We start from the raw sequence: 23,586 nt of genomic DNA on the forward strand, positions 1-23,586 counted from the left end.
CATCCCCTTAGAAAAATTTATCAATTACCGTGCTGGAAAACCTCTTACGTTATTTCTTTTTCAAACAGCTGAGCAAAACTGAACGTACTCAGACATTTCTCTCTTTACTTATTCTGATCAACACTAAACTGACACACAATATTTTTAGCGCAACGCAATCTGACTTTCAATAATCCCTACAAAAGAATGGCCCTGACTAACAATAACCTATACGTTTCATGAATCACTTACCTCACAAAAATCTTCGTTAGTCGAACTACTGCAATACAGCGAGCGCCAATACTGCCAGCTAAGTAATACACTCCTGGAAATGGAAAAAAGAACACATTGACACCGGTGTGTCAGACCCACCATACTTGCTCCGGACACTGCGAGAGGGCTGTACAAGCAATGATCACACGCACGGCACAGCGGACACACCAGGAACCGCGGTGTTGGCCGTCGAATGGCGCTAGCTGCGCAGCATTTGTGCACCGCCGCCGTCAGTGTCAGCCAGTTTGCCGTGGCATACGGAGCTCCATCGCAGTCTTTAACACTGGTAGCATGCCGCGACAGCGTGGACGTGAACCGTATGTGCAGTTGACGGACTTTGAGCGAGGGCGTATAGTGGGCATGCGGGAGGCCGGGTGGACGTACCGCCGAATTGCTCAACACGTGGGGCGTGAGGTCTCCACAGTACATCGATGTTGTCGCCAGTGGTCGGCGGAAGGTGCACGTGCCCGTCGACCTGGGACCGGACCGCAGCGACGCACGGATGCACGCCAAGACCGTAGGATCCTACGCAGTGCCGTAAGGGACCGCACCGCCACTTCCCAGCAAATTAGGGACACTGTTGCTCCTGGGGTATCGGCGAGGACCATTCGCAACCGTCTCCATGAAGCTGGGCTACGGTCCCGCACACCGTTAGGCCGTCTTCCGCTCACGCCCCAACATCGTGCAGCCCGCCTCCAGTGGTGTCGCGACAGGCGTGAATGGAGGGACGAATGGAGACGTGTCGTCTTCAGCGATGAGAGTCGCTTCTGCCTTGGTGCCAATGATGGTCGTATGCGTGTTTGGCGCCGTGCAGGTGAGCGCCACAATCAGGACTGCATACGACCGAGGCACACAGGGCCAACACCCGGCATCATGGTGTGGGGAGCGATCTCCTACACTGGCCGTACACCACTGGTGATCGTCGAGGGGACACTGAATAGTGCACGGTACATCCAAACCGTCATCGAACCCATCGTTCTACCATTCCTAGACCGGCAAGGGAACTTGCTGTTCCAACAGGACAATGCACGTCCGCATGTATCCCGTGCCACCCAGCGTGCTCTAGTAGGTGTAAGTCAACTACCCTGGCCAGCAAGATCTCCGGATCTGTCCCCCATTGAGCATGTTTGGGACTGGATGAAGCGTCGTCTCACGCGGTCTGCACGTCCAGCACGAACGCTGGTCCAACTGAGGCGCCAGGTGGAAATGGCATGGCAAGCCGTTCCACAGGACTACATCCAGCATCTCTACGATCGTCTCCATGGGAGAATAGCAGCCTGCATTGCTGCGAAAGGTGGATATACACTGTACTAGTGCCGACATTGTGCATGCTCTGTTGCCTGTGTCTATGTGCCTGTGGTTCTGTCAGTGTGATCATGTGATGTATCTGACCCCAGGAATGTGTCAATAAAGTTTCCCCTTCCTGGGACAATGAATTCACGGTGTTCTTATTTCAATTTCCAGGAGTGTAGATTCTAACTGCTGAAGGCACTACCTACTGATAGGCATGACACCACGCAACGGTTTTTGCGATTTTGGCTTAGAGCAGGCGGTACCCGTACACTCGATCATCACATTTGCCAGTTATCGAGTACACTGACGTTCCTCAAATGGCTCTGAGCACTATGGGACTTAACTTCTCAGGTCATCAGTCCCCTAGAACTTAGAACTACTTACACCTAACTAACCTAAGGACATCACACACATCCATGCCCGAAGCAGGATCCGAACCTGCGACCTTAGCAGCAGCGCGGTTCCAAACTGAAGCGCCTAGAACCGCTCGGCCACTGCGGCCGGCGTACACTGAACTGGATCATAGTCGGTTGATGCGTTTAAACCAACATGCATCAGACCCACAAGTTTTCCTGACCGTAGAGTGTCACTAATGCCAAAATAATCCTCCTTAAAACGAAGGAACCCATTTTCTTGGTTTCCTCTGTCTAGTGCCGTTTTCCCAGACATTGGGCAAATGCTTCTGGCTGGCTCCGCTGCTGTCACCGCTCTATTAAACTCAGACAGAGTATATAGGAAATGTTCCGACATCCCCACTCGACAATATCGTCCATAGCTGCACTCGCTACCTCAAAATGACCAAACAACAATACGTAAATTCAAATCCAGTACTAGCCATTACAATTGCTACATCAAGAAGAAATGCAGATGATAAACGGGTATTCAATGGACAAATGTATTATACTAGAACTGACATGTGATTACATTTTCAAGCAATTTGGGTGCATAGATCCTGAGAAATCAGTACCCAGAACAACCACCTCTGGCCGTAATAACGGCCTTGGCATTGAGTCAAACAGAGCTTGGATGGCGTGTAGAGGTACAGCTGCCCATGCAGCTTCAACGCGATGCCACAGTTCATCAAGAGTAGTGACTGGCGTATTGTGACGAGCCAGTTGCTCGGCCACCATTGACCAGACGTTTACAATTGGTGATAGATCTGGAGAATGTGCTGGCCAGGGCAGCAATCGAACATTTTCTGTAACCAGAAAGGCCTGTACAGGACCTGAAACATGGGTCGTTCATTATCCTGCTGAAATGTAGAGTTTCGCAGGGATCGAATGAAGGGCAGAGCCACGGGTCGTAACACATCTGAAATGTAACGTCCACTGTTCAAAGTGCCGTCAATGCGAACAAGAGGTGACAGAGACGTGTAACCAACGGCACCCCATACCATCACGCTGGGTGATACGCCAGTATGGCGATGACGAATACACGCCTCTAATGTGCGATGTCGCCAAACACGGCTGCGACCATTATGATGCTGTAAACAGAACTTGGATTCATCCGAAAAAATGACGTTTTGACATTCGTGCACCCAGGTTCGTCGTCGAGTACACCATCGCAGGCGCTCCTGTCTGTGATGCAGCGTCAACGGTAATCGCAACCACGGTCTCCGAGCTGATAGTCCATGCTGCTGCAAACGTCGTCGAACTGTTCGTGCAGATGGTTGTTGTCTTGCAAACGTCCCCATCTGTTAGGGATCGAGACGTGACTGCACGATCCGTTACAGCCATGCAGATAAGATGCCTGTCATCTCGACTGCTAGTGATACGAGGCCGTTGGGATGCAGCACGGCGTTCCGTATTACCCTCCTGAACCCACCGATTCCATATTCTGCCAACAGTCATTGGATCTCGACCAACGCGAGCAGCAATGTCGCGATACGATAAACCGCAATCGCGATAGGCTACAATCCGACCTTTATCAAAGCCGGAAACGTGATGGTACGCATTGCTCCTCCTTACACGAGGCATCACAACAATGTTTCACCATTCAACGGCGGTCAACTGCTGTTTGTGTATGAGAAATCGGTAGGAAACTTTCCTCATGTTAGCACGTTGTAGGTGTCGCTACCGGCGCCAACCTTGTGTGAATGCTCTGAAAAGCTAATCATTTGCATATCACAGCGTCTTCTTCCTGTCGGTTAAATTTCGCGTCTGTAGCACGTCATCTTCGTGGTGTAGCAATTTTAATGGCCAGTAGTGTAGAAACAGTGAACTAGAAATAAAAAATTATAGTCGATAAATAAACCCAAAGCAACAGGAACACCAACATGCATGACAAAAACGCTGCTAACTTTTGCGCTAAGGCTAATAGAAGCAACTAAGTACTGACAGAAGAGAAGAAATGGAAGTGATACAATGGCTCGCTCAAGGCAGAAGATGATGAACGGTGATTTTAAAAGTCAGATTAACTACAAGTGAAAGAAAATAAGAATCTGTGAATTCTAAATGAAGCTAAACTTAGTGACACTATTTGTTGCATACGTAAAGTAGTCTCTTTACGTAGCTGACTGCTCTTAACCGTGGTGGAATTGGGTTCGATTCCTAGTGGCACTGAAAATGCAAGCTTACGCACTCGTCACTGGAACGTCCTCAGATGAAAATACGAGGGTCGTTCAATAAGTAATGCTCTGCATTTTTTCCTCAGAACATATTTATTGTTAAGAATCAGAATTTGGTGACAATATACATCAACATGTCCATGTCCTATTTCCTACGTAGTCTCCATCACGTTCTATGGCCGTACGCCAACGTTGTGGAACAGCATGTGTTCCCTGCTGGTAAAAAGCCCTTCTCCTGTAGGTGTAGCCATGTTTTTAGTGCATGACTGACACACTCGTCATCTTCAAAGTGTGTTCCCCGTAGAGAATCAAATGGTTCAAATGGCTCTGAGCACTATGGGACTCAACATCTTAGGTCATAAGTCCCCTAGAACTACTTAAACCTAACTAACCTAAGGACATCACACACACCCATGCCCGAGGCAGGATTCGAACCTGCGACCGTAGCAGTCCCGCGGTTCCGGACTGCAGCGCCAGAACCGCTAGACCACCGCGGCCGGCCGTAGAGAATCTTTAAGCGGTCCAAAGAGATCGAAGTCTGAGGGTGCCAGATCTGGACTAGAGGGTGGATGAGCCAATGATGTCCAACGCAATTTGGCGATGTGTTCCCTATTCCTCAGACTCGCGTGTGGGCGTGCATTATCGTGTTGGAGCACGATTTCTGCTGGATTCTTGTGTGGTCGAACACGTCGGAAACAATTCTTCAGTTTACTCAGAGTCTTCACGTACGCCTCTGAATTGATGGTTGACCCTCTTGACATCACGTCCACGAGAATGACGCCATGGCAATCCCAGAAGACCTTCACCATGACTGGCAGAGGGGGTTGTCTCGAATTTCCTCTTTTGTGGTGAACGTGGATGATGCCAATCTGTGGACTGCCTTTTAGTTTCAGACACAAAGTGGTGCACGCAGCTTTCGTCTCCCGTAACGATCCGTGGAGGAAAGGCCTCTCCACCGGTCTCAAAACACTCCAATTCAGATGAAATGGCCTTCCTTTGAATCTTGTGGTGCGCTGTGAACATTTGTGAAACCCATTGTGAGCACCTCTTTGAATATCCCAGAGTCTCGATCATTGCAGACGCACTTCCAATGCTGCCCGGCAACTGTAGAGCCAACTGTCGAGTTGTGATTGGCCGGTCGGCACGAACAATGGCATCCGCACGATTCAGCACGTCTGGAGCAGTGTCTGTGACAGGACGTCCCGAGAGTGGCTGATCGTGGAGCTCTGTTTCTGCATCTCCTGAGGCTGTGACTTTCTTCACCCATCGCCCAACTGTACTCCTATCATCTGCAGCATCGCCATACACTGCACACAAACGGTTACGGATGTTCACCACGGTTTCTTTTCCTGAACACAAGAATTCAATAAGAGCCCTCTGCTTGTAACGTGAGTCGTATGTAGACGCCATTTTGACGCTGTACTACAGCTCTGCCATCTGCCAGAACGGTTCGGAACTTCACCGGCGCACAGAACAAACACCAAATGTGAAGCACCAGCAAAGACGTTTGTCTATGTACACTCCTGGAAATTGAAATAAGAACACCGTGAATTCATTGTCCCAGGAAGGGGAAACTTTATTGACACATTCCTGGGGTCAGATACATCACATGATCACACTGACAGAACCACAGGCACATAGACACAGGCAACAGAGCATGCACAATGTCGGCACTAGTACAGTGTATATCCACCTTTCGCAGCAATGCAGGCTGCTATTCTCCCATGGAGACGATCGTAGAGATGCTGGATGTAGTCCTGTGGAACGGCTTGCCATGCCATTTCCACCTGGCGCCTCAGTTGGACCAGCGTTCGTGCTGGACGTGCAGACCGCGTGAGACGACGCTTCATCCAGTCCCAAACATGCTCAATGGGGGACAGATCCGGAGATCTTGCTGGCCAGGGTAGTTGACTTACACCTTCTAGAGCACGTTGGGTGGCACGGGATACATGCGGACGTGCATTGTCCTGTTGGAACTGCAAGTTCCCTTGCCGGTCTAGGAATGGTAGAACGATGGGTTCGATGACGGTTTGGATGTACCGTGCACTATTCAGTGTCCCCTCGACGATCACCAGTGGTGTACGGCCAGTGTAGGAGATCGCTCCCCACACCATGATGCCGGGTGTTGGCCCTGTGTGCCTCGGTCGTATGCAGTCTTGATTGTGGCGCTCACCTGCACGGCGCCAAACACGCATACGACCATCATTGGCACCAAGGCAGAAGCGACTCTCATCGCTGAAGACGACACGTCTCCATTCGTCCCTCCATTCACGCCTGTCGCGACACCACTGGAGGCGGGCTGCACGATGTTGGGGCGTGAGCGGAAGACGGCCTAACGGTGTGCGGGACCGTAGCCCAGCTTCATGGAGACGGTTGCGAATGGTCCTCGCCGATACCCCAGGAGCAACAGTGTCCCTGATTTGCTGGGAAGTGGCGGTGCGGTCCCCTACGGCACTGCGTAGGATCCTACGGTCTTGGCGTGCATCCGTGCGTCGCTGCGGTCCGGTCCCAGGTCGACGGGCACGTGCACCTTCCGCCGACCACTGGCGACAACATCGATGTACTGTGGAGACCTCACGCCCCACGTGTTGAGCAATTCGGCGGTACGTCCACCCGGCCTCCCGCATGCCCACTATACGCCCTCGCTCAAAGTCCGTCAACTGCACATACGGTTCACGTCCACGCTGTCGCGGCATGCTACCAGTGTTAAAGACTGCGACGGAGCTCCGTATGCCACGGCAAACTGGCTGACACTGACGGCGGCGGTGCACAAATGCTGCGCAGCTAGCGCCATTCGACGGCCAACACCGCGGTTCCTGGTGTGTCCGCTGTGCCGTGCGTGTGATCATTGCTTGTACAGCTCTCTCGCAGTGTCTGGAGCAAGTATGGTGGGTCTGACACACCGGTGTCAATGTGTTCTTTTTTCCATTTCCAGGAGTGTATATCAATGGCTTAAAAAAAAAATGTGGATGATTACTTATTGAACGACCCATGTACATCGCATGCTCGGAAAGTAAGTGTACTAGATTTTAATTTTTTTTAGAAAAAGTGTATTTGAAAAAAAAGTGCAGGATATTGATGATACAGTTATTGAGTATTTTTCGACAAGTTTCTTTATGCCCTCCTCGAACAACGGCCCCCACCAGCGCCTTCCCACATTTCAGAACATCTTTCCCCCACTTGCTCGGCGGCCGAAAATTTAATACAACTCATGTGTGCCTTCAGGGAGGTGAAAAGATGACAAGCTTTGGGCGCCAAGTCAGTGGAATACCGAGACTGGCTCAAAACATCACAACCAAATGAGACCAGGAGCGCCTCGGTGGCTAACGTTGTCTGAGGACGGGTGTTGTTGTGGAGTGACCACACTCTTCTCGTTAGCATTCCTCACACTCTGTCCTGAAAGCTACTTTTTATTTAGGGTCTTGCAACATCGTAGTCCATTGATAGTCACCGCCTGAGGCAAACATTCGACCAAAATGATGCCTTCTCTGTGACAAAACACCAAGGCCATGCTACGGCCGCAGGTTCGAATCCTGCCTCGGGCATGGACGTGTGTGCTGTCCTTAGGTTAGTTAGGTTTAAATAGTTCTAAGTCTAGGGGAGTGATGACCTCAGATGTTAAGTCCCGTAGTGCTCAAAGCCATTTGAACCACGGCCATGGCTTTTGTGGTGCTGGTGGTAGGTTCCTGTGGGACCAAACTGCTGAGGTCGTCGGTCGTTAGGTTTACACACTACTTATCATCATCATCATCATTTAAGACTGATTATGCCTTTCAGCGTTCAGTCTGGAGCATAGCCCCCGTTATACAGTTCGTCCATAATCCCCTATTCAGTGCTAACATTGGTGCCTCTTCTGATGTTAAACCTATTACTTCAAAATCATTCTTAACCGAATCCAGGTACCTTCTCCTCGGTCTGCCCCGACTCCTCCTACCCTCTACTGCTGAACCCATGAGTCTCTTGGGTAACCTTGCTTCTCCCATGCGTGTAACATGACCCCACCATCTAAGTCTGTTCGCCCTGACTGCTACATCTATAGAGTTCATTCCCAGTTTTTCTTTGATTTCCTCATTGTGGACACCCTCCTGCCATTGTTCCCATCTACTAGTACCTGCAATCATCCTAGCTACTTTCATATCCGTAACCTCAACCTTGTTGATAAGGTAACCTGAATCCACCCAGCTTTCGCTCCCATACAACAAAGTTGGTCGAAAGATTGAACGGTGCACAGATAACTTAGTCTTGGTACTGACTTCCTTCTTGCAGAAGAGAGTAGATCGTAGCTGAGCGGTCACTGCATTAGCTTTGCTACACCTCGCTTCCAGTTCTTTCACTATGTTGCCATCCTGTGAGAATATGCATCCTAAGTACTTGAAACCGTCCACCTGTTCTAACTTTGTTCCTCCTATTTGGCACTCAATCCGTTTATATTTCTTTCCCACTGACATTACTTTCGTTTTGGATATGCTAATCTTCATACCATAGTCCTTACATTTCTGATCTAGCTCTGAAATATTACTTTGCAAACTTTCAATCGAATCTGCCATCACAACTAAGTCATCCGCATATGCGAGACTGCTTATTTTGTGTTCACATATCTTAATCTCACCCAGCCAGTCTATTGTTTTCAACATATGATCCATAAATAATATGAACAACAGTGGAGACAGGTTGCAGCCTTGTCTTACCCCTGAGGCTACTCTGAACCATGAACTCAATTTACCGTCAACTCTAACTGCTGCCTGACTACTTAATCAAACTAACTTACGCTAAGGACAACACACACACACCCGTGCCCGAGGGAGGACTCGAACCTCCGGGGGGGGGGGGGGGGGGCGGGGGGGGGGGGGGTAGCCGCGCGAACCGTGGTAAGGCACCTAAGACCACGCAGCTACCCCGCACGGCTGACTTCTGCGTCCCCATGTTCATTTATACGGTTAGTTTACACTTCAGATGTTTGGTTCTTCTGTTGCAGGGCAGGATACGGAGAGTGGGCAGAAGAAGGGCGGCCGAGTGAATGGCCTCACCAACGCAGACGTCGACGCCGCGACGCCCTTCGACGTCGCCATCGGCCTCACAGGTCAGTGAAATACCCTTCGCTGGCTCCATGTTGCCAGTTTGAAAGCCCGCTGCCACCTGTTATAATTACACCTAAGAGTCCATAGCCGTTACGACTCCGGTATTAATGTCCTGAAAACGCTGCCCTGTCGCTGTAAGACTCACACAGCACTCCACTGTTTGTTTTTATTCACTAACTGCACTACTTTTTCGGTTCCTTCTTTCGTCACTGATAAGAAATATATATTCTTATCAGTGACAAAAGAAGGAACCGAAAAAGTACAGTGAGTGAATAAAAACAAACAGTGAAGTGTTGTGTGAGTCTTACATGGCTGTAACGGATCGTCCAGCCACGTCTCGATCCCTAACAGATGGGGACGTTTGCAAGACAATCATCTGCACGAACAGTTCGACGACGTTTGCAGCAGCATGGACTATCAGCTCGGAGACCGTGGTTGCGATTACCGTTGACGCTGCATCACAGATAGGAGCGCCTGCGATGGTGTACTCGACGACGAACCTGGGCGCACGAATGGCAATGGGTGCACGGATGAATCCAAGTTCTGTTTACAGCATCATAATGGTCGCAGCCGTGTTTGGCGACATCGCACATTAGAGGCGTGTATTCGTCATCGCCGTACTGGCGTATCACCCTGCGTGATGGTATGGGGTGCCGTTGGTTACACGTCTCTGTCACCTCTTGTTCGCATTGACGGCACTTTGAACAGTGGACGTTACATTTCAGATGTGTTACGACCCGTGGCTCTGCCCTTCATTCGATCCCTGCGAAACTCTACATTTCAGCAGGATAATGAACGACCCATGTTTCAGGTCCTGTACAGGCCTTTCTGGATACAGAAAATGTTCGACTGCTGCCCTGGCCAGCACATTCTCCAGATCTCTCACCAATTGAAAACGTCTGGTCAATGGTGGCCGAGCAACTGGCTCGTCACAATACGCCAGTGACTACTCTTGATGAACTGTGGTATCGTGTTGAAGCTGCATGGGCAGCTGTACTTGTACACGCCATCCAAGCTCTGTTTGACTCAATGCCAAGGCCGTACCAATGCCGTTATTACGGCCAGAGGTGGTTATTCTGGGTACTGATTTCTCAGGATCTATGCACCCAAACTGCGTGAAAATGTAATCACGTGGCAGTTCTAGTATAATACATTTGTCCATTGAATACCCGTTTATCATCTGCGTTTCTTCTTGATGTAGCAATTGTAATGGCTAGTAGTGGATTTGAATTTACGTATTGTTATTTGGTCATTTTGAGGTAGCGAGTGCAGCTATGGACGATATTGTCGAGTGGGGATGTCGGAACATTTCCTATATACTCTCTGAGTTTAATAGAGCGGTGACAGCACCGGAGCCAGCCAGAAGCATTTGCCCAATGTCTGGGAAAACAGCACTAGACAGAGGAAACCAAGAAAATAGGTTCCTTCGTTTTAAGGAGGATTATTTTGGCATTAGTGACACTCTACGGTCAGGAAAACTTGTGGGTCTGATGATGTTGGTTTAAACGCATCAACCGACTGTGATCCACTTCAGTGTACGCCGGCCTTTGTGACCGAGCGCTTCTAGGCGCTTCAGTTTGGAACCGCGCTGCTGCTAAGGTCGCAGGTTCGGATCCTGCTTCGGGCATGGATGTGTGTGATGTCCTTAGGTTAGTTAGGTGTAAGTAGTTCTAAGTTCTAGGGGACTGATGACCTGAGAAGTTAAGTCCCATAGTGCATATATATATATATATATATATATATATATATATATATATATATATATATATATATATATATATATATATATATATATTCCAATCCCAAAGAGAGCAGGTGTTGACAGATGTGAAAATTACCGAACTATCAGTTTAATAAGTCACGGCTGCAAAATACTAACACAAATTCTTTACAGACGAATGGAAAAACTGGTAGGTGCCGACCTCGGGGAAGATCAGTTTGGATTCCGCAGAAATGTTGGAACACGTGAGGCAATACTAACCCTACGACTTATCTTAGAAGAAACATTAAGGAAAGGCAAACTTACGTTTCTAGCATTTGTAGACTTAGAGAATGCTTTTGACAATGTTGACTGGAATACTCTCTTTCAAATTCTGAAGGTGGCAGGGGTAAAATACAGGGAGCGAAAGGCTATTTACAATTTGTACAGAAACCAGATAGCAGTTATAAAGAGTCGAGGGACATGAAAGGGAAGCAGTGGTTAGGAAGGGAGTGAGACAGAGTTGTAGCTTCTCCCCGATGTAATTCAATCTGTATATTGAGCAAGCAGTAAAGGAAACAAAAGAAAAATTCGGAGTAGGTATTAGAATTCATGGAGAAGAAATGAAAACTTTGAGGTTCGCCGATGACTTTGTAATTCTGTCAGAGACAGCAAAGGACTTGGAAGAGGAGTTGAACGGAATGGACAGTGTCATGAAAGTAGTGTATAAGATGAACATCAACAAAAGCAAAACGAGGATAATGGAATGTAGTCGAATTAAGTCGGGTGATGCTGCGGGAATTAGATTAGGAAATAAGACACTTAAAGTAGTATATGAGTTTTTCTATTTGCGGAGCAAAATAACTGATGATGGTCGAAGTAGAGATGATATCAAATGTAGACTGGCAATGGCAAGGAAAGCGTTTCTGAAGAAGAGAAATTATTTAACATCGAGTATAGATTTGAGTGTCAGGAAGTCGTTTCTGAAAGTATTTGTATGGAGTTTAGCCATGTATGGAAGTGAAACATGGACGATAAATAGTTTGGACAAGAAGAGAACAGAAGCTTTCGAAATGAGGTGCTACAGAAGAATGCTGAAGATCACATGGGTAGATCACATAACTAATGATGAAGTATTGGATAGAATTGCGGAGAAGAGGAGTATGTGGCACAACTTGACAAAAAGAAGGGACCGGTTAGTAGGACATATTCTGAGGAATCAAGGGATCATAAATTTAGTATTGGAGGGCAGCGCGTAGGGTATAAATCGTAGAGGGAGACCAAGAGATGAATACACCAAGCAGATTCAGAAGGATGTAGGCTGCAGTAGGTACTGGGAGATGAAGAACCTTGCAAAGGATAGAGTAGCATGGAGAGCTGCACCAAACCAGTCTCAGGACTGAAGACCACAACAACAAGAAACCGACGTTCGAATCCACGACGGGCCTTGCTTTAAATGAGTAGCCCCACCAGAGGCGGATTCTAGAGCATACCAAAAGGCTTCGAATGATACAAAGTGTTCCGGAATTTTTTACAACATTCGGGAGAGTTCTGGTGTGTGTGTGTGTGTGTGTGTGTGTGTGTGTGTGTGTGTTGGGGCTTATGGGTGCTCAACGTCCAGGTCATCAGCGCCGCCGGCCGGAGTGTCCTTGCGGTTCTAGGCGCTTCAGCTGGAACCGCGTGACCGCTACGGTCGCAGGTTCGAATCCTGCCTCGGGCATGGATGTGTGTGATGTCCTTAGGTTAGTTAGGTTTACGTAGTTCTGGGGGACTGATGACCTCCGAAGTTAAGTCCCATAGTGCTCAGAACCATTTGAACCATCATCAGCCCCCTGACACACATTAAAAGGAACGAATGTCGACAAATCTAATAAAACTAAAGCACACACGCAAAGAAAGCAGGAAAAGAAGGGAAATGCTACATAAGAAAGTAAAACGTAAGGAAAGGGAAAACGTGGCAACTGCGGGCACTGGAGCAGATGAGACATTCTTCCTGTCCTAAATTTCTTGTCTGTTCCGATTCACTAAGTGCCCTTCACTCATTGCAATGTTTGTACCCAGCAGATAAAATAGTCCAGACCATCCAGGATGCCCTCCTCCAACTACAGCGTGTAATGGTAGTTGAATTACGTAACCATTACGGCACCTCACCTCAACCCCTCGATACCAGCAATATTCTACTGTGTTTCTGTAAAATAGTTAACATATTTCTGTGACAACATTCAGATATGATTTCATTAGTGTAGAGGTACTTCGATACATCGATATGTTTATATTTCAATGATATTCTTATGTGTATTCTTTCTTTCGTCACTATGATCTTTGACGTACTTGTAACTCTGATTTTTGGGCGCGTAAGCGGTTATTAGAGAGTCAAGTTTTGATCGTCATGTTAAAAAGACGCAAATATTAGTCAGTGTATGAAATGTGATCTTTAACAGTGATGAAGATATTTTCAAGTATGTTTTATATTGTGAAGTGATGTTGCAACAAAAGTAATAAAAAAGAAGTGTAACTTAAATTCGGAGTGCCGATTACCTCTTTACAGCACCATTGTCCTAACTTGCAAAAGTTTAATCTTCAAGAATGGTTTATGAAACGCATCTATAAAACTTTTGAATATCGCAGAATAACACCTAGGCCTCTTTGCATCCGAGCTTGGAATCATCACTACCTAGAGTTCACAACGAGACCAGCGTGGGAAACACGAAAAGATGTGCCTAGTTTATCCGTTATTTCAAGAAATGACTTTATTAACTATGCTCTAATTACGCCTGCCACATAATATAACTTTGTTGTTGCCCGAAAATGAAATTTTAGTAGCGTGAGCAACACTACAATCATAATTAATTTTTTACCTTTGTTGTGGTATGTTGTTAGAAGCGACTGGGGAACGTGGTGGCTTTCTGCTGGGTTCCGGGACATGTCGGCATTGCTGGGAATGAAAGGGCAGATCTCGCAGCCAAGGAGGCGTGTCTCGCCCCACAAGTATCTCAGTGTGCTATCCCCTTGCACGCACTCACCTCGCTGTTGAGCTCACGGGTCATGCGTCGGTTGGAGGACGAGTGGCTGGAAGTGACTGACAATAAGCTCCGTATAGTCAAGCCCACAACGCGTGTGTGGTGTACTTCCTTTCAGCCCCGTCGACGGGACGAGGTTCTCCTCACCAGGCTTCGGATAGGCCACAGCCCTATGACGCACGGCTTCCTGCTCCGGCGAGAGGACCCTCCAGTGTGTGGTGCTTGCGGCGTCCAGGTCACTGTGCGCCACGTTTTATTGGATTGCGTTTTATTTTCAAAAAATGGTTCAAATGGCTCTGAGCACTATGGGACTCAACTTCTAACGTCATCAGTCCCCTAGAACTTACAAGGGGAAGGCCTCAGACACGGCCAACCGATTCGGCTCAAATTTGGCAGGTCGCTTGTGTACAACCTAAAACGAGGGACTCTAAGATATTTTGGGTCAACACCCCCCGCAATTTTGAGAAAATCACCCCTAAAGGTTATGACGAGCAGTCGACTCAAAATTGGAGGGATCTATAGATAATTGTAAATAGATCATCAGGTATGGGGTCCGCAAACCAAAAAGTTTTGCATAAATCGAGGAAACAAACTTTCATAACTGCCGCTTCTGTACCCACACGGTAAACGCCTTTCGCCGACAGCGCCGACAGCGCCGATAGCGCAATGGCCAAGGTAATTGGCTGGGAATCAAAAAACCTGGGTTCGATTCTCGAAGAAACGTAGCGGATGTTATTCTTTTCGTTTGTATTTTTCCATATCTCAATTGATAGGGATAGGAGGGTTAATAAGGTAAGTAAATCAATAAGGAATGATAATAATACTTACCTTATTGACTCTCCTATCCCTATTAATTGAGATATGGAAAAATACAAACGAAGAGAACAACATCCTCTAGGTTTCTTCGAGATTCGAACCCGGGTTAAGTCCCAGCCAGTTACCTTGGCCGTTGCGCTATCGGTACTGTCGGCGGAAAGCGTTTACCATGTGGGTACAGAAGCGGCAGTTGTAAAAGTTTCTTACCTCGATTTCTGGAAAAGTATGCATTTTCGGACCCCATACCTGATGATGAAAAATGCTCTATGTACAATTATCTATCGATCCCGCCAATTTAGAGTCGATTGCTCGTCATAACCTTTAGGGGCGATTTTCTCAAAATTGCGGGGGTGTTGACCCAAAATATCTTAGATTCCTTCGTTTTAGGTTGTACACAAGCGACCTGCCAAATTTGAGCCGAATCGGTTGGCCGTGGCTGAGGCGTTCCCCTTGTTAGAACTGCTTAAACCTAACTAACCTAAGGACACCACAAATATCTATGCGCGAGGCAGGATTCGAACCTGCGACCATAGTGGTCGCGCGGTTCCAGACTGTAGCGCCTAGAACCGCTCAGCCACCCCGGCCGGCGCGTTTTATTTTCTGACCAGCGGGCCGTGGCTGACTTGCCAGCGGATCTGCCATCTCTTTTAGGAAATACCCAAACGAATATGGTTAAAGTTTTAAAGTTCTGTGGCTTGTCCAATGTTTTTACCAAGATTTTAGTGAGAGGGTCTTAATTTGCTCACTGTGTGACAAGCTCGCCCACATTTTACGTAAGTGGCCAGCCAATGACAATTTCCTGTGGCATTCTTGGGAGAGTTCTGGAATGTTCCACCATTATCTGGGATATTCCGGAACGTTCCCAAATGTCCCAGAACACGCCGAATCATTGAGGAACATTCCGAAACATTCTGAAATGTTGTGGAATGCTCTTGAATTCTCTCAAAATTTTCGATCTCGTCCCTCAGTCATATCTTATGCAGATCCCACACCGCACAGCAGTAGTCCTGAAAAGGGTGAACAGCGTAGTGTAGGCAGCTTCTGTAGTAGACCTACATGTTCTGTCAATAAATCGCTGTCTTTGGTTTTTTCCCCACAACATTATCCATATGATCGTTCCAATTTCAGTTATTAGTAATTGTAAATTCCTAAGTATTTAGTTGACTTTCCATCCTCTAAATCCGTGTGATTTACGGCCTTGCCGCAGTGGATACGCCGATTCGCCTGAGATGACCGAAGATAAGCACTGTCGGGCGTGGTCGGCACTTGGATGGGTGACCATCCAGGCCGCCATGCGCTGTTGCCATTTTTTGGGGTGCACTCAGCCTCGTGATGCCAATTGAGGACCGAATAGTAGTGGGTTCGGTCAAGAATACTATCATAACGACCGGCGGAGCGGTGTGCTAACCCCACGGCCCTCCTATCCGCATCCATCCAATGAGGATGACACGGCTGTCAGATGGACCCGGTAGGTCACTTGTGGCCTGAAGACGGAGTGCTCAAATCCGTGTGATTTATAGTGTAACTGAAAATATATCGTGTTCTTTTTAGTGCTGATGTGGATGCTTCAGACTTCTCATAATTTAGAATCAGTTACTACTTTTGGACAATACAGATATCTTGTGTAAATGATTTTGCAGTTCGCTTTGATCATCTGATGACTTTACAAGACGGTAAATGACAGCCTCAGCCGCAAACAATATCACAGGGCTGCTCAGATTGTCTCGTAGATCTTTTCTCAGAACTGCAGAGGGTCTGTTGGACTTTCTCGAGGAGCGACGGCTATCATTTCTGTTTTACACTATGATTTTGCGTCAATTACTAGGAACTGTGACCTTTCTGACAGAAAATAACGAATCCAGCCACACAATTGAGACGCTACTCCACAGGCACGCAACTTTATTAGAAGTCGCTAATGAGGAACGATGTAAAAAGCCTTCTGGAAATCTGAAAGCATGGAATCAATATGAAGTCCGCCCACCCGGCTAGCCGCATGATCTAACGATCTAACGCTCTGCTTCCCGAGTGGGAAGCAGAAGAGGTACGTACACGTACACCACACTCGTCTGGTATGAGACTTTCCGGTGGTGGGGGGGGGGGGGGGGCTCTGGCTGAACTGCACAATAACCCTGGGTTCGGTGTTGGGCAGCGGTGGGGTGGGTGGACTGCTCTGGCCTGTTGTGGGGTTGTGAACCACTGAGCGCTACGGCAGAGACGAAGCCTCTCCGTCGTTTCTAGGTCCTCAGTTCCAATATTCAATATAATATGACGTCCCGTGTCGATAGGAGTCATTACTTAGTGAGAATAAAGATCTAGTTGTGTTCCATAAGAACGACATTTTCGGAATTCGAGTTGGATATTTGTCAATAAATCGTTTTCCTCGATGTGACTCACGATGTTTGAGCACAGTATATGTTCCAAAATCCTACTGCAGACCGATGTTAGCGATATGGGTCTGTAGTTCAGTGGATTACTCCAGTTTCCTTTCTTGGGGTGTGACTTGTGCAACTTTCCAGTCTTTGGATATGGATCTTCCTTTGAGCGGGCGTTTTTATGCGATTACTAAGTATGGAGTAATGGTATCAGCATACTCTGAAAGGAACCTGACTGGTATACAACTGGACCAGAAGGCTTGCCTTTCTTAAGTTTTGTAAGCTGATTCGCAACACGTAGGATATGTAGTTCTAAGTTACTCATGTGTCAGTTGTTCTTTATTCGAACTCTGGAATATTTACTGGGTTTTCTTCTGTGAAGGAACTTCAAAAATGTTCAGATGTGTGTGAAATCTTATGGGACTTAACTGCTAAGGTCATCAGTCCCAAAGCTTACTCACTACTTAACCTAAATTATCCTAAGGAGTAACACACACACCCATGCCCGAGGGAGGACTCGAACCTCCGCCAGGACCAGCCGCACAGACCATGACTGCAGCGCCCTAGACCACTCGGCTAATCTCGCGAGGCGAAGGAATTTCGGAAAACCGTGCTTAATAACGCTACTTTAGTGCCACTGTCGTCAACAACATCACCACCTTCACGGTGAGTATGCTGTGCAGAATCTCATCTTCCAAGATGACAACACCTATGTTGACAGTACTGCATTTTACGGTCCTCGTCCAATGGTCACTCAGACGCTCTGTCACACGTTGACTGGTCCTCTATATCATCTGATCTCTGGGACTGTTTGTAATGGCAGGTGGAATTCATCAGTCAACACCCCTGCAGTAAGGCAGTTCTGGCGGAGCTAACCACTAACCAGTGGCTTCATCATGACGTTACACACATGAAAACAACTCATTGACTCTCCCCTCGCCAAATTGATTCCATTATCGATATTACAGGCGGTTGGTTGCTTTCTGGAGGTTGAAGGGACCAGACTATAAAGGCCATTGGTCCCTTGTTCCATGGAGATAAAAATCATACAAGGAATAATAATAATAATAAAAAAAACTAGCAATTGAGATGACAAGGGACGACACGGAACCAGAAAGACACAGACAAAGACCAGACAAAAGGAATTAAAAGCACACAGGGTGTGACACTGATTGGCCGACCATGGGAACAAAAAAAGGGAAAGCAAACCACCAAGAGACACACTAAAAAGCACAATCTAAAACCGTAGGCCAAAGGCTAGACTCAACACAAGACAGACCCTCACTTTCACAAATGATGATGATGATGATGAAATGGTGAGGACAACACAACCACCCAGTTCCTAGACAGAGAAAAATCCCTACCCCGGCATGGAATCGAACCCGGAACCCCGTGATGCAGAGGCAGCAACGCCAGCCACTAGACCACGAGCTGCGAACTTCTCGGGTGGAGACTCATCGCCAGGAGTAAAATCGGGTGGGCCACAGGGAACTGTGTTGGGTCCCTCGCTGTTGTCTCGCCTATTGATAACCTTGCTGACAATGTTAATACGCAGACGGGCAACAAATATTATTATGAAACAGTATTGGACGTATTTTGTCAATGACAACTGTAACATTTTGGCATGTTTGTTGTTCTGAAACGATTGAAACCAAAAATTAGTTAAGGGGGGACATTGATGAAACTGACCAAAAATTTCAATTTTCGATTTATTTTTTATTAGTTAGTACAACTCACGGATTCCAATACCAAAGAAAGCAGGTGTTGACAGATGTGAAAATTACCGAACTATCAGTTTAATAAGTCACAGCTGCAAAATACTAACGCGAATTCTTTACAGACGAATGGAAAAACTGGTAGAAGCGGACCTCGGGGAGGATCAGTTTGGATTCCGTAGTAATGTTGGAACACGTGAGGCAATACTAACCTTACGACTTGTCTTAGAAGCTAGATTAAGAAAAGGCAAACCTACGTTTCTAGCATTTGTAGACTTAGAGAAAGCTTTTGACAATGTTAACTGGAATACTCTCTTTCAAATTCTGAAGGTGGCAGGGGTAAAATACAGGGAGCGGAAGGCTATTTACAATTTGTACAGAAACCAGATGGCAGTTATAAGAGTCGAGGGGCATGAAAGGGAAGCAGTGGTTGGGAAAGGAGTGAGACAGGGTTGTAGCCTCTCCCCGATGTTATTCAATCTGTATATTGAGCAAGCAGTAAAGGAAACAAAAGAAAAATTCGGAGTAGGTATTAAAATTCATGGAGAAGAAGTAAAAACTTTGAGGTTCGCCGATGACATTGTAATTCTGTCAGAGACAGCAAAGGACTTGGAAGAGCAGTTGAACGTAATGGACAGTGTCTTGAAAGAAGGATATAAGATGAACATCAACAAAAACAAAACGAGGATAATGGAATGTAGTCAAATTAAATCGGGTGATGCTGAGGGGATTAGATTAGGAAATGAGACACTTAAAGTCGTAAAGGAGTTTTGCTATTTAGGGAGTAAAATAACTGATGATGGTCGAAGTAGAGAGGATATAAAATGTAGACTGGCAATGGCAAGGAAATCGTTTCTGAAGAAGAGAAATTTGTTAACATCGAGTATAGATTTAAGTGTCAGGAAGTCGTTTCTGAAAGTATTTGTATGGAGTGTAGCCATGTATGGAAGTGAAACATGGACGATAACCAGTTTGGACAAGAAGAGAATAGAAGCTTTCGAAATGTGGTGCTACAGAAGAATGCTGAAGATAAGGTGGGTAGATCACGTAACTAATGAGGAGGTATTGAATAGGATTGGGCAGAAGTTTGTGGCACAACTTGACTAGAAGAAGGGATCGGTTGGTAGGACATGTTTTGAGGCATCAAGGGATCACAAATTTAGCATTGGAGGGCAGCGTGGAGGGTAAAAATCATAGATGGAGACCAAGAGATCAATACACTAAGCAGATTCAGAAGGATGTAGGTTGCAGTAGGTACTGGGAGATGAAGAAGCTTGCACAGGATGGAGTAGCATGGAGAGCTGCATCAAACCAGTCTCAGGACTGAAGACCACAACAACAACAACAACTCACGGACAATAAGTTTCCTAAGTTTCAATGTTTAAATCGCATCCAAAGTGCCTGACAATTAATTAAAAGCGTGACGTGGTCTCCCTGCCACCACCACGTTTTGAAGCAGCACTTCAATACCACCTCAGTGAACAACGATTCTGTGTATTACTTTCAACCAAACGTGTGCAGGATACATCTAGAAGGCCGTGATACATACTTTGGCTGACCCTGCACCTCTCAAAAAGTGTGTTCATGGCAAAACCCAAAATCCAAATGAGTCTCTAAATTCACTCATATGGACACGATGCCTAAAAACACATTTGCATGTGCTATAGTTGTCAGAATTGCAACTTACGATGCAGTTATTTTATTTAATGATGGGAAAATCAGGAGGATGAAGGTACATGCTGAGAAAAATAGATTTACAGCGCGCTTCTGCTGCTGAAAAGTCAGTTGAAGACCTGGTAAGGGAAAGAAGACAGATAACAAGAAACCAGAAGAGAAGCCGTGAAGGAAAAGACGATCCAGAGTACAAATGTGGTGCCCTCTGAAGAAGTTACATAAGGAACAAAGTTATGTCGAACTTTAAATTGCGGTTCCTAAAAAGTTTGTTTTTTAAAGTTTATGTACCTTTTCCTCAGATTCTATGAATGCTAGAATTATGAAATTTTGTAGACATATTTCTGTAAACCTAATGAACTTTGTCTCAAGAGCGAATTTCGAAATTCTGGTTGCAAGCTGAGATGTGGGACAAAGTGCTTGGAATTTTGCATGAATTTAAAATTGTACTTGTGGAATTATAATTAAAATTATGAAAATTCTCCTGTTTGACCTATTCAAAAAACTCCATGATAGAAGCTTACAACATATAAAGAGATGAAACAGAGAAATTTTTCTAGAAATCTCTTGAATAATTTCTGAGAAAAAGGATGTTTTCTGAGAAAAAGGATGTTTTCTGAAAGTAAAACTTCAAATTTCATTAAAAAAAGTTGAATACATATAATCAAAGGATTGTATATGTAAATGTGTTACTTTCATGTAAAGCGTGGTGCAAAATTTCATTGCCATATCTCGAAAACTGTGGATTTGGTGCATTTTATAAGTAGTGTGTGTTTTTCATCAACATCGCCCCTTAATGTAGAGTAATGAAATTTCAGGAATATATTTGTGTAGGTGACATATTTTAACGATTAACATTGCAAGATCACAGGTTAATGTAAGCGCGAGATAAGCTATTGCAAGTGCGAAATGCTGGTGCATTAATAACGGGTGAAACTGGCGGAATGTTGAATGCAAGCATGCAAACGCGCATGCATTGTGTTGCACCACACTGAAAGCTTACCAAGATCTGTATGCATATTTATGCACCTTCTCCCAGACAGTAATTCACTATATATAACTGACCCTCTGAAAAAAAAAATGCTTGAGGTTACTGTAACGACGGAGAAAACATGACAACGCCAGGAAGGAGTTCTGCGACGTAAACGAAAGTTACTATCTTCCACACGGAGAACGTCTGTATCTCACCACTGACTTCTAGTATCAAATGGTTCAAATGGCTCTGAGGACTATGGGACTTAACATCTGAGGTCATCAATCCACTAGAACTTAGATCTACTTAAACCTAATTAACCTTAGGACATCACACACATCCATGTCCGAGGCAGGATTCGAACCTGGGACCGTAGCGGTCGCACGGTTCCAGACTGAAGCACCTAGAACCGCTCGGCCACAACGGCCAGCTCTTCTAGTATCAGCCGCACGCAGGTGACGTCAACAAGTGTATGGGTCTGAAGATGACGTTCTTACAACGTTGAAACTAGTTGCAAAAATAAAATCGACACTTTAAATACAGCTGGAGGAATTTCTTCATTTTTAACATAAACGAAAGTTGCTTGACGTGTTTATACTTCTGAAAGAGGTTGTCTGTTCATACTTCACACCTGTCGCATTATAGTAATGCTAGTAGTGCCAGTATGTGTACGTAAGGCTGATTTGCTTTAAATATGCACTGCAATGGTCGTTACCGTTACTTACCTTTGAGATTGGACGTGGTGAGTAGATGTTAATCAAGAATGCGTTTAAGCAACACCACCTAGACTACAGGCCTGCGCGCACACTTGTGACGTCACATACTGATGGCCGGGTCTGTATCGGAACGCTCGTGTTAAGCACTCTGCAGCTATACGAACTTTACAAGTTTCGGAGTTGAGACCACATTGGGATTCTCCTGCTTTCCCCTTCTACATGGCCTTGTAACGAAAGTATGGAAATTTATATCATTGCGTAAAGTAACTGAACAAAACTGCCCTATGATATTTCAAGGTGTAAAATTATTTTGACGATTTGTCTTAAATACGCGTTTCTAGGCTGGAATACAAACTGTAATTTTAAATTCTGTCTTTTACCTCAGGAGCTACGTTTTCTTGCAGTAAAAAATCGGCAATATTCAATAACAAGCAGACGTTTTCGGTTTTAAATCAAGCAGCCGGAGCTCCTACAGAATTTAAGAATTTGTTTCCCTGGTTATTTTCGTAAATTTTCCTCTCCACTTCAAAATTTGCTGACCTCACACGAAACTCAAGTCATTCGACGAAATGGAGCACCTCCTGATGTAATGTTTAACAAATCAAAAAAACCCGAAAAAATATTTTATTTCCCTGTGTCTCCAGAACTTTAGAACCTTAAACATGAAAAGATTGTTTCTCCTATATCCCTGACTAAAATTCGCGTCACAGGGTGCTGTTAATTTAACCACAATGCACTTTCATCGAAATTCTGCTTTCTATACTGCTTAATCTGTCGAACACTGAATTCATTAAAGCAAATTTCTAAAGTAGTTTACTCAAATTGAAATTATTTCCGAATAGCTGTATACCTAAAACCGAACAAAATCATTCTGTAGCTCTTCCAAATAAAAGTACCGGAAACTCAATAATATGGTAGGAATGATAAGGAATACTAAACATTTTCGAGCCTCACTAATTAATGTAACTATTCTGTGTGACAAGAGTTGCTTCGTATTAACTTCGCAGCAATGGTCCAGAATTAAGAAACAAATTATACTGGTACATGATACACAACTGCTTTTAAAAACAATTAGCAAATGTGGTGCAATGGAAACAAATAACACGCTATAAATTTTTTGTCATTTACTTACCCTTGAATGATGCGTAGAAACAAATTCCTGTCTGGGAATAGCTGCAATCCAGCGATTTCACCTTCACACATTTGGGAAATCGAAACATGTGCACTTTCATGCCTTTTTGAGATTTATAAGTTCCCTGGCAAAAGGGAACGCAACACTTGTATCCCATACTTAGAAGAACTCAACAGAGGAAAGTCCACTGGACCTGACGGGATACCGATTCGATTCTACACAGAGTACGCGAAAGAACTTGCCCCACTTCTAACAGCCGTGTACCGCAAGTCTCTAGAGGAAC

General features: G+C 45.7%; 1 protein-coding gene across 1 annotated transcript in view; it reads left to right on the top strand.

Annotated features, from left to right (window-relative positions):
- LOC126215170 (synaptic vesicle glycoprotein 2B-like) overlaps window positions 1-23,586 on the top strand; it is a 210,825-nt gene that overhangs the window by 17,002 nt on the left and 170,237 nt on the right. The window contains exon 2 of the mRNA XM_049941837.1: window positions 9,087-9,191. Within this exon, the coding sequence (XP_049797794.1) occupies window positions 9,087-9,191 (105 nt within the window). The remainder of the gene's footprint in view (window positions 1-9,086; window positions 9,192-23,586) is intronic.

Source organism: Schistocerca nitens, chromosome 12 (assembly GCF_023898315.1).
Source record: "Schistocerca nitens isolate TAMUIC-IGC-003100 chromosome 12, iqSchNite1.1, whole genome shotgun sequence".
Classification (NCBI taxonomy): Eukaryota; Metazoa; Arthropoda; class Insecta; order Orthoptera; family Acrididae; genus Schistocerca; species Schistocerca nitens.